Source organism: Mus caroli, chromosome 5 (genome assembly GCF_900094665.2).
Source record: "Mus caroli chromosome 5, CAROLI_EIJ_v1.1, whole genome shotgun sequence".
NCBI lineage: Eukaryota > Metazoa > Chordata > Mammalia > Rodentia > Muridae > Mus > Mus caroli.
The window spans coordinates 117,759,900-117,774,650 of record NC_034574.1 but is presented as its reverse complement, the minus strand read 5'-3'; the positions used below and the strand labels follow the sequence as shown (position 1 = coordinate 117,774,650).

At 51.9% G+C, this 14,751-nt stretch overlaps 1 protein-coding gene across 1 annotated transcript in view; it reads right to left on the bottom strand.

Moving 5' to 3' along the window:
* Dnah10 (dynein axonemal heavy chain 10) overlaps positions 1–14,751 on the bottom strand; it is a 111,828-nt gene that overhangs the window by 14,324 nt on the left and 82,753 nt on the right. Inside the window, exons 53-64 of the mRNA XM_021162419.2 lie at positions 11,993–12,196; positions 11,545–11,625; positions 9,033–9,230; positions 7,965–8,126; positions 6,720–6,894; positions 5,986–6,167; positions 4,620–4,756; positions 3,047–3,264; positions 2,665–2,886; positions 2,309–2,456; positions 1,035–1,314; positions 404–633 (exon numbers count right to left, since the gene is read on the bottom strand). Of these exons, the coding sequence (XP_021018078.1) occupies positions 404–633; positions 1,035–1,314; positions 2,309–2,456; positions 2,665–2,886; positions 3,047–3,264; positions 4,620–4,756; positions 5,986–6,167; positions 6,720–6,894; positions 7,965–8,126; positions 9,033–9,230; positions 11,545–11,625; positions 11,993–12,196 (2,237 nt within the window). The remainder of the gene's footprint in view (positions 1–403; positions 634–1,034; positions 1,315–2,308; positions 2,457–2,664; positions 2,887–3,046; positions 3,265–4,619; positions 4,757–5,985; positions 6,168–6,719; positions 6,895–7,964; positions 8,127–9,032; positions 9,231–11,544; positions 11,626–11,992; positions 12,197–14,751) is intronic.

Below are 14,751 nucleotides of genomic sequence, written 5' to 3'. Positions count from 1 at the left end.
GCCACAAGTTCTAAGGGGTCTCATAGATGTGGAAGATGGTAGTGTAGCGGTAGACCTGCCCAATCTAGGCGCACAGCTTGCATTCATATTAATTGAGTTGTGTTTTCATTGCCGGGGGCATATCTGGGTTGGAGATTGACTGCAACATTTATGTGTATAAGTATTTTGCCTAGATGCATCTGCATACACCACGTGCATGCCTGATGCCTTTGGGGGCCAGAAGAGGGTATTGGATTCCCTGGAACTGGAATTATAGAGGGTTATGAGCTCCGATGTAGGTGCTGGGAACCCAACTTAGGTCCTCTGGAAGAATAGCCAGTGCTGTCCGTCTGTCCCTCCAGCCCCAAGGTGGCCTTTAGACTCGGGGTGACAGAGCCCCTCCCACCTGCACAGAGGTGCCCACCTCTGTGGCTTTGGACTTGGTCTCTTCCAGGGTCTGCACCAGCTCCACATTGTCCAGCATGTTGCCCGTGGACGTGGCCAGCTCACGCAGGAGTGAGTCCTCCAGGTCCTTGAGCAGGTTCTTGTTCTCGCTGGTCTCTTGGATGAGGTGCTCCCTCTGCTCCTCCAGCTCGCGCCTCTCATAGGCCACCAGCACGCTCAGCAGCTGGTCCTCCAGGCCCTTCAGAGTGACTGAAAGGACAGAGAACCTTCACTCGCTTGCCCTGGAGTCCGGGCTAGGCATACCCAGACACCTGCAGCTCTCTGCCCTCCAAAGTCCCCCAATCCCTACACAGTAAGGACCAAACAGCAAAAACAGCTTCCACAGGCTGGGCAGTAGTGGTACACTCTTTCAATCCCAGCACTTGAGAGGCAGAGGCAGGAGGATTTCTGAGTTCGAGGCCAGCCTGGTCTACAGAGTGAGTTCCAGGACAGACAGAGAAACCCTGTCTTGAAAAAACCAAAACCAAAACAAAACAAAACAAAAAACCCAGCTTCCATGGAGAGACGGAGCCACCAGGGATCAAGATGCCCGTGAAGCCTTGCTGTCAAGGTAGACTTCTGGATTTGCAGCCAGATCTGCCCCTTCTTACCAGTATAGTTGATGACCATGGCCTTCCCAAACACTGACGGGGAGTATCTAGGATTGGCCAGCTTGGTATTGAGGTACAGCCGGAAGTTGGAGTCATAGTCGACCTCCTTGTCCCCCAGAATGATGAACTGGCGGCCTTGGGAGGTCTTGATGTTCTTCTCCAGGACGCTGTCAATCACAGGGTCGATGTACTCATCCACGTCGTGGAACAGGAAGGGGGTCCCGTACTTTATGGACATCTCGAGCTGCTTCAGAAAGTCGGGGTCATTGAAGGAAGCAACCTGCAGGCGAGAGGCAGGAGATGGGGTGTGTCAGGTCAAGTGGGAAGCAAGAGCCAGGAAAGCAAGCATAGGACAAAACTGGAGACCACTAATTTGGTCGCTCAACAAAAGCTGGCACTCCAACCATCCCACTCCTGGAGCGTGCCCTGGAGGACCATGAATGTGGACACAGTCCGGGTCTGGTGAGGTGGCTCAGTGGGTAAAGGCCATGCAAACCTGAAGTCACAGGGTAGATGGAGAAAATCAGCTCCAAAAAGTTCCCCTCTGACTACACATTTGTGACCCTCCCCCACCCCCAACATGCACGAAAAAGAAGTGTGTATACAGATGTTCACAGCAGCACCATAAAATGGAAACAACCCTGTTCATCAACTGAGGTTGGAGTAACAAAATGTGGTATGTCCATACAAAGGAATACTATACAGCTGTAAAGAAGATAAAGAGGCTGGGACAAAGTACCTACACCTGCTATGACATCGTTGAACCCCTACATCATAAAAGAAGCCAATCACAAATGATTAACTACTAAATGCTTCTATCCATAGGAGATATCAAGAGTAGGCAAAGCCATGGAGACAGAAACTGTATTAGCAGTTGCCACTGGCTGGGCAGCAACCACTAAAGGAAACATCATTGTTCTTGGCTGGGGTAAGGATGGGGTTAATAAGAATATTCTAAACGGACTCTGTTAACTGTTCTAGGATTCTGCACATACTCTTTAAAAGCCACAGACGTGTCTGCTTTGAGTGAGCGTGAGACTTGCTAAGTGGGTCACCTCTAAATAAAGCTGCCACTTTAGCCTCCCTCCTCCACCAGCTCCTTCCCCCCACCCAGACACACACAGTGGAGCATCCTGGACCACCAAGCAGAGAGAAATAAAGAGAGAAGGTATGGTCTTCATCCTGATCCCCTAAGCAGAGGAAGGGGCTGCTCAGTCCTCAGGTGGGGTTCAGGATGGAGCATGGGGCAGGGACTTTAGGCAGAGGGACTGCACCCGTAGGTTATTCTTCTCCTCTTTTCTTTTGATCCAGTTGAGGGCCTGCTGCTGGGGGTCGATGCAGAGCGGGAAGCGACTGGCCCGGGTTGTAAGGATGCCATTCTGAACTGAGAGCTCATCAGGGGGAAGGCCCTGGGAGCCCCACCTGCGAGGGACAACCACAAGCAGATGAACTTACTACCCCACCAAGCTGTGAGCCCAACGCTGCAGGTCACAGGGTCAGCCTTCTAGAACAATGTGTGACCTTGGCTCAGGGCTGGCTGTGCCTTCCCAGTCCTGCAGCCCACTCCAGCTCCCAGGGGATGCTCACGCAGACCCCCCACCCTGCCCCTGCTCTGGGCTAAGCGTGGTACCTGCTGATCTCAACATCATCTGTGAGGAGGCTCTCGAGTCGAAAAGGCTGGCTCAGGGGGATGTCGCGATCCAAGATGTCATTCTGCCACACCTGGTTGACCATCTCATCACGAAACTCCCAGGTGAAGGCGCCCTCGTAGCTCAAGAAGGCCGCACAGAGCAAGCAGTCGCCTAGCAGCTTCACCCGCCGGTGCATTAGCTCATCCAGGTCGTTCAGCCACCTGCATAGGACAGGAAGGCCACCATGAGCAGCTCCCTTCTGCCCATGACCAACGGGAACCTGCGTCGGACGCCTTTAGCGCTTTGGAGCGTGCATAGGTTACCGCTCCTTGGAGCCTATGTAGATTACGGCTCCCCTCGTTAGGCAAGTGATGCCCTCACCTGATGTTTTCTGAGCCCAGCCCAGAGATGAGCTTGTCCGCTGCGATCAGCCGCCTCTCCATGATCTCTGCCTCCTCCTGCAGCTTCTGCTTCTCCAGGATGGCGGCCTCATACTTGGCCCCCAGAGCCTCCAGTTCCTTCTGGATCGCTGCTAGCTCATTCTGGATCCTCTCTAGCTCCCGTTTGGTTAGGAAGAAATTCCGCTCCAGCCTGGCCACCTGTGTGAAGACAGTGAGCGGGTGGCCCGCCATCTCCACCTCCATCCCGGGTTCCCAACCCTTCTCAGGCTGTGACCCTTTCAGGTTCCTCAGGTTATGGTAACCCCAACCATATAACTAGTTTTGCTTCTGTTAGGAATCGCAATGTAAATAAATATCTGATACGCGGGATACCTTAGATGTGACCTCTGTGAAAGGGTCATTTGACCCCTAAAGGAGTCTTGAGAACTGTTGACCTACATGAAGACACTGAAGGGTTTCATTCCTAAGGGTGTTCGTACTGTGTCTCTATACACAATGGGGCCACCATCACACCATCAAGACACAGGGCTGTGTGTGTGTGTGTAACAGTATGTGCAGGTAAATGCATCACTGTACACACACACACACACACACACACACACACACACACAGGCCAGAAGTGGACATTGAATATCCTTTTCTGTTATTCTCTTCCCTGTTCCCCCAGGACTGCGTCTCTCAATTTGATCCTGAGTCTACTGTTTTCCTGATAGTCTGGAGGCCGGCAACACTGGGTGATCCTTCTGTCTCTGCCCACCACCAGCGTGCATGCATGCGTGTGTGCATGTGTGTGTGCGTGTGTGTGTGTGTGTGTGTGTGTTGGGGGGCTTACAGGATTACATGGCTAGCCTAACCTCTCACATGGGGGCTGGGGATCTGAATTCAGGTTCTCATGCTTGCTCAGCAGGGACCCTTGCCACTGAACTGTTTCCTCCGTGTATCACGTGGCTTCTCTTCTGAGCCACTTGTGACTGTAAGAGCTCAGCCTCATGTTAGAAAAAAACAAAACAAAATCCTGCCCATAAGATAGCGGACATCTCGGGGTGCGTGTCCTGAAGTCACACAAAGGCAGTTTAGTGGTTTTTAGTCAAACATTCAAGAGAATGTCTTCCAGACAATCCAAGTTCTAATGGGAATCTGGGAAAATGTTAGGATCACATGGTTACCTTCAAAATGATTTCAACCGGGCGTGGTGGCACATGCCTTTAATCCCAGCACTTGGGAGGCAGAGGCAGGCAGATTTCTGAGTTCGAGGCCAGCCTGGTCTACAGAGTGAGTTCCAAGACAGCCAGGGCTACACAGAGAAACCCTGTCTCGGAAAAACCAAACCAAACCAAAACAAAACAAAATGATTTCAGCCCAGTTGTTGCCTATGGGGCTGACCCCGCCCGCTGTGGTCATCTTTATTTTACACTGTGCACAGAGGCCTCAGCCCCGCCTGTCCGCATGCTATGTGAGAGACACCAGTGGCCAGGCTCATGAGTGGCCAGGATTTTCCAGCAACATTAAGGACACTTGAGCTCTGATCCCAGGGCAGCGAGGCCTTGGCTCACCTTTTCTCTTTTGGGCTTGATCTCCCGAAACACATCACAGTAGCCCATGACGGCCTCTACAAACTTCAGCATGCCCAGCCCTGCCTTGCTCACAGCCTCCATCTCTTCGATTGTGGTGTTCAGAGTCTTTAAGAGGCCTGGAGGGCAGACGCAGTGATGTCAAGCTCCCTCCCAGGGCGGATAAAACTAGAGACACTCTATGCTGCCTGTGGCCAGAGGGAGCATCATGAGGGCCCCGTTCCTCACGGGTCGGCAGTGTGGAGTTGAAGGTGACCCTCACGTGATCCAGAGACCCAACGGACACCCTCCAGCCTCTGGGGACAGGTTCCGACAAGCAGCTGGGTGGATTCAAAGCGATGGTGGGTCATAGGTCACTTCCACCATCACCCCAGCAATGTCCGGGTATAGGGGAAGATGGTATTTCACAGGTTTGTTCGTGCCTGTGTTTCACTTACGGGACTGTGAGGGGCATTCTGCTTTCTTTACACAAATTATTCTCCCTGTCTTTTGTGTGTGTGTGTGTGTGTGTGTGTGTGTGTGTGTGTGTGTGCATGCCATGGTACACTCATCAAAAACTGAGGTCAGATGACAACTTTGTGAATGTCGGTTCTCTCTATTTGTACTTGATTCCTGTGGATCTAATTCAGGTCCTAAGAACACACAACTTTACCTGCTAAGTCATCTCGCCAAACACCCCCTCCTCTCCTCTCCTTTCCTTTGCTTTGCTTTTCCTTTTCCTTCCTTCCTCCCTCTCTCCCTCCGTTTCATCCTTGGCACAAGGTCTCACATAGTCCAGCCTGACTTGAACTCACTATATAGCTGATGCCCTTGAACTCCTGACCCGCCTGCCTCCACCCCGGGAAGTACCACATTAGCTTTGCCCCGTGCTGGGGATTAAACTTAAGGTTTCATGCCTGCTAGGCAGGCTCTCTACCAGCTGAGCCACCCCCATCCCTTGCTCAGGGATAAGGTTGCACACAGCTCTGACAGCATGCTCCATGAGGACTTCCTGGCAGGGAACTTAGGCATTCTCTGGCCAGAGACACATCCTGCTGACTGTAGCTGGCACTGCTCTCCCCCTGCCAGGTCCTCCAGGTTCCTACGGAGGCGTGACATTGGCAAGAGGCACAAAGGGAAAGTGCTGAGCCACACAGTGGGCAGAGGCAGGGCCAGGTTCCCATCAATTCTTGTTTCTCTGCCAGCGAAAGCCAGACCCTCTGCTGAGCTGTGTATAGGCCAATTGGTAGCTGCCTCTGTCCCCGCATCATCAGTGGGAGCTGGACAGCCATTGTCCTGCTCTGTATACACGGGTAAGGTGATACCCCAGCCCCACCCCTTGCCTGGACCCTCCCAGCCCCCCACTTACCTTTGATGTTCTTCACTTGACCCTGGGTGATGGAATCGAAGTCGATTTCCATCAGGGACCTCAGGAAGTTGGGGTCAGACATCATGCCCTTGGCGGTTTTCCAGTTAAGCTCTTTGTAGCCTTTCATGATGAGGATGCACTCACAGACTGTCTGCACTTGCTTCGGGGGCTTCGCGAATGACCTGGGTGACCAGAGGGCCCATGTTCAGAGAGGCCAGGACCTAGCCAGAATTCTCAGGGGTTGGGGGAGAAGAGGCAGGCACAAGGGCTCCCTGGAAGTCACTGCCTGGGAATAGAGGATGCCTAGTTCCTAGAGGGAGGACGATGAACCAGGAAGGGTCTCATGTGATAGCCCCACACCAGGCTCCTGGAAGACAGCAGGAAATAGAGACGTGATGGTAGCCATTGAGATGCAGACAGATATGGCAGGATATACAGAACCTTGTAAAGCTGGTTGTTTTGATCCTCTCTTTAAACTCTCTGGCTTGAGGTGAACCAGATGGCTCAGTGATTAGAAATAGCTGTCTGCTCTTTTATAGAACCCGGGTTCAATCCCCAGCACCCACATGGTGGCTTACAACTGTCCTCTGGGTCTGGAGCCTAGGCTCCCCGGGTGCTACGGCCTGACCTCGGGGGCCCTCTCTTTGCTATCTGTAAAGGGGTTGGGGTGAGCGTGAGGCAAGCCCTGAGAGAGCTCCAGGGATGCAGGCGGGAGCAAGGGTGGAAGCTGGGACCTGATTTCAGTCACGTCAGACTTGTCCAGCTTCTGCAGCTCCAGTTTGGCGGCCTCCAGGATGGGCATGACCTCAGCCAGAGCTGTCTCGGCCTCGGCCTTCTCGACAGCGATGATCTTGTTCTGCTCTTCGATCTCTATGGCCTTCTCCTCTGCCAGCTTCTTCTTCTCCTCCGCTGCAAGGAGGGGAGGGACTGGTGAGATGCTGGGATGCTGCGAATGCAGCCTAGGTCTTGTGGGAACCTCAAAGCCAGGCATGGCTATGGACTGGTGGCTTGTAAGAGGGCTCTGGTCGATTCAGTGGCCATAGAGAGGATCCTATATGGCATTTTCTCGCTGTGTCCTACCCACTTGATCCCATGTCTGCCCCACCTGCCTGGACACTCCTGGCCAAGGTCCCAGGATGGCCTTCTGACTTCAGATGACTGAAATGATCTGTCTGTCTCCCACTGTCTGCCCGATTCATCTATCTTTTAAAAACTTCTAATATTTGGTTTATTGGTATTCACATGCCGCAGAATCTGGACTCTCATACCTTGTGGGTCCCAGGATCGGACTTAGGTCTTAAGGATTGGCAGCAAGCTCCTCCCCTCTCCCTTCTCCCCCCCCCCTTCTCTATCCACTCCTCCTTTTTATGCTCAGTCAGGTCCATCCCTAGAGATGCCTCATCTAGGGTGTACTGCCCCTCCGTGTGACTTCTCCTCGCCATTCTCTCTGCTGGTGACATGGGTCACAACCTGACTTCACTTTGTCACTGGCTGGCACCTTGGCTGGCTGCCTCTAAGTCATGGGCATCATCCCATAGCTAGAGCTCAGAGGTGACAGGGGTCACAAGGGGACAGACAGTGGCCCTGGGGTTAAAGCCACTGGAGCCTCAAAGTTGAGACCTTATTGGAAAAGATGTCGTTATCAAAGATGAGGTCACACTGGCTTGGGGAACAGATGTGTTCCAGTATCTGGTGACCTCATGAGAAGCCAGGCCTCACACTGAATTCCTGTGTTGAATTATCCCAGTGCTCCCTATGAGTAAGCAAAGCCACTAAAAAATAACAAAATGTTTAAAAAATTAAATATAGAGGCTCAGGGAGGGTGTCCTGACTGAGAGAGAGAGAGAGAGAGAGAGAGAGAGAGAGAGAGATCTGGTATTCAAGACTTGCTTGCTAATGGCTGCCTACTCAGCTGGTCTCTCGGCAGGGCCTTGGGCACAGACTGGCCCCAGGGCTGATCGCCCACCCCCAGCCCTTGCCTATGGCTGTGTTGGTGGCGATTTCCTCCAGCAGGGCCTCGCAGGCGGCTGACTTCTCAGCCAGGACGATCTTCTGTTCCGCCAGCTTCAGGTTCAGCTCGTCCAGCTGGATGGTCGCCTCCTTCAGCTTGTCCAGCCCTCCTTCCAGACGCTTGCACTGGGCTGGGGGCAGACAGCGCACAGTCAGTGGTCCCAGCTCCAGGGTGAGACCTCGCATGAGTGTCACTGGGACCCATCCAACAAGAGGAAAAGAACTCACTTCTACAAGATCACATAGTTCTGTTCTAGCCCCTAAGCTTCCTGTTTGTTTGTTTGTTTGTTTGTTTGTTTGTTCGTTTTTTCCAGACAGGGTTTCTCTGAATAGCTGTGGCTGTCCTGGAACTAACTCTGTGGCTTCAAACTCTGAAATTATCCTGCCTCTGCCTCCTGAGTGCTGGGATTTAAGGCCTGCGTCACCCCCATGCTGGTAACAGTGTATCTCTTAGCCAGTAGCCACGGAGAGCCCTTTTCTAGCAGAGCACGTTGGGGACCAGGGGACATCCAGGGCAAAGAAAATAGCTCTGCAAGCATGCGAGGCCACAAGGAACTAAAATCATGCAGTGTCCCACCCACAGGGATGATGTGCCCCCAAACGCAAAAGCCAAATCTGCTCTATTTTGCCCCAACCATAAGGATGCCAGGACTTGAGGTGTCCATGCCTGACATGGTTTGTATATGCTCGACCCAGGGAGTGGCACTATTAAAAAGGTGTGGCCCTGTTAGAATAGGTGTGTCAGGGTGGGCGTGGGCTTTAAGCACCCTTCATCCTCATCCTAGCAGCCTTCAGATGAAGATGTAGAACTCTCAGCTCCTCCTGCACCATGCCTGCCTGGATGCTGCCATGTTCCCACCTTATTAACAGATTGAACCTCTGAATCTGTAAGCCAGCCCCAATTAAATGGTGTCCTTTATAAGAGTTTCCTTGGTCATGGTGTCTGTTCACAGCAGTAAAACCCTAAAATGAGCCGATGCCATAACGATGCCATGCCTCCTCATCCCTGTCCTGCCCAGGCGCCTCTGCCCGCTCACCTATGTTGTACTGGGTTTTCTCATCTAGTAGCTTTGAGTAGGTGTTAATGAAGTCGAGGTAGTTCTTGGGCGTCACATAGTTGCTCCGCCTCAGCTTCTGCTGGAACTGCTTGCTGAACTCGCCCACTGACTGGTGGACCATGACCACGTGCTCCACGAGCTCCTCAAGTTTCTCATCGGGAATCATGGAGTTATCGCCTGCAGTGGGAGGCACAGAGAAAGTGTGGGGTTAGAAACAGGGAAAAGGAGGACTGGGGGCGGGGGCAGCTCAGTGGCAAGCACCAGCCTAGCCTATGAGGCTCTGGCATCGGGTCCCCAGCACTGCAGAAAACAAACAAACAAAAGAACAGGTCCCCAGAAAGTGAAATACTGACCCACGAACTCAAGAACTCCACCCTCAGAAGTGTGGCAGAAAGAACCAGACCTAGAGCCTCCAAAGGGTCCGTGATCTCCAATGCTCATAGCAGCAGAGTGGTCAGGAGAAAAGACCAGAGTCCATCTGAGGTGAACAGTAACAGTGTGGCATGTCCATGCAGTGGAGTACTATTCAGCCAGGAAAAAGGACCAAATGTGGGGCTACATTCTAAGCGAGCCCCCAGAAACACTCTACAAAAAGAAGAAGCTGGGCACAAAGATACAATGTGCATGGGTCCCCTTACATGAGATACATAGGCACAGGGAAGGTTCAGAGAGACAGGAAGCAGGTTAGAGGTATCCAGGGTCTGGGGGAGGGAAGAGTCAGTGTCTAGACGGGTACAGCGCTTCAGCTGAGGAGAATGGAAAGTTCTAGAAACAGATGGAGGTAATGATTACCTGACATTCTGAATGTAGTCGGTGCTTCCGGTACTTTTAAGATGGACAGAAAGGGAAAGTTTACAGTAGACATATTTTCCTTAAGCAAAAAGTGATTTCACCAAAAACTTAATTTGAAAAAAAAGGAAGTGAGTGGCTATTATTTGTGGCAACTTCCGGAACCTGTGCTCTGTCCCTGGTGATTTCTCTAACACAGAAGCCAACCCTTCTGCCCTGGGCCAGGGAGCTCTCTGCCTTTCCCCAGCACTCAGGCGCCATCAGGAGAAGCTGGACCTTCAGGACTGGGACCCACAACCAACCCTTACTGATCCCCTAGCCCAGCACAAACTCATAGCAGACCCTCGGCAGCTGGATAGGTGGGCTCTGTGACAGAGCCCAGTGTCCAGCACACAGTGATGGAAGGGAGACTACTAGGATGACTGGCGATCTTTCTCAGAGACAAATCTCTCTACTTGGGTCATACCGACAGCCTGGTTTGCAACAGGCTTGGGGGAGAACATGAGGGAAGGAGGTGTTCCAGGTTCTGCATCTGTCTGTGACTCTGACTACACACAGCATGCCCGAAAAACTCGGCCCACAGGCATCCAATTTTGCCACGTGGCCACCTCAGCTTAAGGGAATGTATTCAAAGAAAGAACTGTGAGTGAATTGTGGGCAGCTTTGTGCCTAGAACTGAAACACCGCAAGCTGGAAGGTAGCGACATGACTTCCACACCGTGGGAGCTAGCATTCACAGCCACAGCAGGGCTGGCAGGCACAGCTCCACAGGGCAAGCACGGCCGGCCCACCACTTGTGTTTTGTAAATAAAGTTTTATTGAAGCACGGCCAAATTCATCTACATCTGGTCCCAGAGAGCTCTCAAAGCACATTGTCAAGATTTGGCAGCTGTGACAGAAGCAAATATTGCCATGTGGACCTTCACAGAAGCAGTTAGCCAGACTCTGAGTCACGATGTCACAACAAATGTCCTCTTGGCTTCCTTCCCAGGAGAACAGTATTATAACTGAAATTACAGCTTTGGCTTTGGGTAGAAGGGCTGTTTGTTTATTGAGTTTGTTGGGTGCATATTGGTAAGGTTGAAACTATTTACAAAGCTACCCAGTGGCATTGGTCATAAACCCTTTTGAGTTAGATCTAGACAAAAAGAGAACCTGTGTTGGCATCTCCATGGTGGCAACCTTTGGGACATTTCCTCTACAAAGAGATAAACAGTAACAGCACTGTCTCTCGGCAAGGATGTAGTATAGGAAGGGCTGAAGACAAAATGTTCATGAAGTGTGGGCCAATAAATCATCAAAACAATGGGGGGGCACATTTGGCAGCAGGCCAAATGTGAGGACTTCTTTGTTTGTTTGTTTGTTTTTTGTTTTTCGAGACAGGGTTTCTCTGTATAGCCCTGGCTGTCCTGGAACTCACTTTGTAGACCAGGCTGGCCTCCAACTCAGAAATCCGCCTGCCTTTGCCTCCCAAGTGCTGGGATTAAAGGCATGCACCACCAACACCCGGCCAAATGTGAGGACTTCTGATACCTTTGGATTAGAGCAAAATATAACCCCAAGCCCTATGCTAACAATACAAAGCTATTCCTTATCATAGGGTATCTATGGTAAACCAACCTACTGGGCCAAGATTTGGTCAGAACAGTGACAATCTTCTTTAGGAGACCGCTAAGCAATCCCCACAACAGTGGTGGCTTACCTAAAAACGACTTGGCCACTGCATGCAAGGCCTGAGGTGGCCAGGGCATGAACCAATCAATGCCGGTGTTGTTCACTAGGCCTTGGAGAGAAAGGAGAAAGAGGATCACTTTGCAACCCACAACTAACTCCAGTGCATATGAGCCCACAGTCTTCAGTGTCCTTCAGAGGGGTAGCTCAGCTGTTCACACTCAAGTATGACTAGCTCTCAGCATCATGTCACTGTGATACTGGGAGAGAGAAGAGGGGTGCCCTCCCCACACTGCCTGCCGGGAAGATGCCAGCCATGTCTGCGGAGCCCTGAGAAGGGGCCGAGGAGGTGTGCCTACAGTGCAAGGCCAACTTTCAAGTTAGCACAACATCCTGTGTGACGCTGCTGGAGGGGAGCTTGGATGTGTCGGGTCCCCAGAGCCATGGTGATGGATCTACAGGCTCGGCTCAAGAGGTACCTGGGAAATTCCTACACCGGGTCCTCAAGGTGTCTCCCACTGGTGACATGCCCAGGACGATGTGTAGGTTGTTAGCGCTTTTATTCACAAAAAACTGCCACACGGACTCCTTGGCTGGACCCATGCCGAACTTCAAGGCCTCCTGCCCGATCTGACCAAGGATGTTGTCCTTTTCCTCTTCAGCGAAGAGTGCGGGGACCATTCCTGGAGGACAAGGAGGTGGGGGGAACTGGCTTTCAGGTCTCTGAGTTCTGATCTCCCTGAGTGTAAAAGGAGGTGATGGAGCAAGGCATGCTGGGAAGAATAGCAGGTGCCAGTGAAGGAATAGGGCTGGGGTCCACACTGACACACAATCAGTCCCCCAAGATCAGAGTGGTCTCTAAGCTTTCAGGATGGATGGTGAGTGTCCCTTGCCTACCCTGAGGACTGTACGGGAGCATCAAAGCCCATGCACACATGCCTCCTTCAGCAGGATTCTTACCAGGAGGATTTTGCGTTCCATAAACATTGGACAATGTCTAATTAGACAGTCTGCATTATAACAACTTGAGGGGACTGAGCTAGTTTGTTTTAAACATCAGTTTGCCACTGTGTTAAATTATTTGGGAAGAGAGTCTCAATTGACCAATTATCTGTATAAGGCTAGTTAGTGTTAAGGGATGTACGGGGACTCAGCCTACCATGGGCGGCACCATTCCCTAGGCAGAGTGTCCTTAATTCTACATAGCAAGAGAAAGCTGGAAGCAGGCAGCACTGGGGGCGTTATTGACTGTGGATATGATATGGCCAGTTGCTCAAGGTCCTCCTGCTGACTTTCCCTAAAAAAATGAACTTTAGCCTAGAATTGTAACTCAAACAAACCTTCTGCCCTCTCTAAACCACTTTGTACGCTGGGCATTTGTCAAAGCACCAGAAATGAAAGTAGAACAGAGACGGTGTAGCATCCAGTGGGACTAGCCAGTTACACAATATCAGATCCTACAAGACCCAAGGGCAGGCCCACAGCAAAATACAGCCCAGTCTTCAGTGCCAGTAAGGCTGTGGGCAAGGACTGTGTCAGGCTGGGGGCTGGGTTACTATGAGCATCCACGCTTTCAGATGGCGAGACACCCGAGTCAAGGGATTTCTGTACAGAGTTCAGGTTGTGGCCAAAGCTGCTCCTCCTCAAAAGGCCTCGCCTCTTCCCTCAACTCTGAGCAGACCCCATGTTGTGGCCAGAAAGCACACAGACTATGTCCAGGAAGTGAGAATGTAGCCTCATCTTTAAATGACACCTAAGGTCCTATATTTCAGTGTCCCTCTCTTTTTTTGTTTGTGTTTTAGGTTTCTTTTTAAGTGGGTGTGTGAGGGGGTATCTCATGTAGCCCAGGCTAGCCTTGAACTTGTTATATAGCCGAGGATGACCCTCCTATGTAAGGAGCAAGAAGTCCTGAGTGAATGTGTGTTGTTTGACATGGACATGCCCATGCCCAGGACCCCAGTGAGGCCTCAGCCCCATGGGAGTGGCAAAGCCTTCCTCTGGTCTGAATACTAGTGTTGACAGTGGGCTGAACACGTCCACCATAGTTTCCTCCCACCCCCACCCCCACCCCCACCCCCACCCCATGCTTACATCCTGGAGACTGTTGCTCTGCAGAGACTGTTCCTATGGAAATCAACTAAATCCACCTCCTTGATCCAGGTGTGCACCACAAACCCTGCCTCCTTGTTTATCTGGATCTAATAACCCTGCCTCCTTTTCAGCAAAACACACTCAGCTTTCTGGATGCTGCCGTTTCTCCATCAGAGAGCCCAGACCACCTGATTCCAGATTCTCTCCGTGTGTTTGTCCTTTCTCCATCCCCTGATGACCCCTGGTCAAGGTTATGGGACCCAGGCCATGCAAGAATCAGTGCTCCTGCCTCTACATCTTGGGAGCTGGGAGTACACACACGTACTGCTATGCCCAGCATATGTGTGTACATATGTAGATTCTGCTGGTACTAGGGATTGAATCCAGGATCTCACACATGCTAATCAAGCACCCTGCCACTGAGATACATCCCCAGGCTCTCCTGAATCCTGCCTGTGAGATCACCATACCCCTGCCTTGATGTCTTTGCTCCATCTGACTCCAGTACATAGGACTCTACATGGAAGATTTTTTTTTCCAGCAGTGCCCTGGCCACTCTTCCTAAAAGGAGAACATGAATAATGCCCCCTTTGCAGTTGGGACAAGGCTAAGGACCCAGGCAGCCCAATGCTATCACAGGAAACGGTGAGGAACAGAAGTCAGTTGTGGAGGACAGAAGCAGAGAATAGGGTGGCATGAGCCAAGGAGCCCTGGGCTAGGGCAGCCTCTACAAGCTTTGTAAAGGATGGTTTTGCACGTCTTGGACCTGTGCACACCTTGGTGTCGGCTCCAGAAGCCGTGGAGACCCTCAGGGATGTTGGAATGAGCTCACCTTTGGGCAGTGTGCTGAAGTCCCCCACCCAACCTCCCCCCACCCCCAACCCCCGCAGTTAAGAGACAACACAGCATCTTCCAAGCGCTGCTTTGTGCGGCTCCTCCTCTCCCCTCCCTTCATTATCACAGTTCCAATTCCCACGTGTCTTTGGGCTCTGGGCTTCAAGGACAGCAGAGGTCATGGACATCACATTGCCTGCAAAAATCTGGGGTGTGCAGTGGCCACTGGGGGGGGACCCCATGTGGGTGGCAGGGTCTCTCGAAGAGCTGAGACACGCGAGGCTTCAGGTTCAGGGACTCCAGGACCATCCCT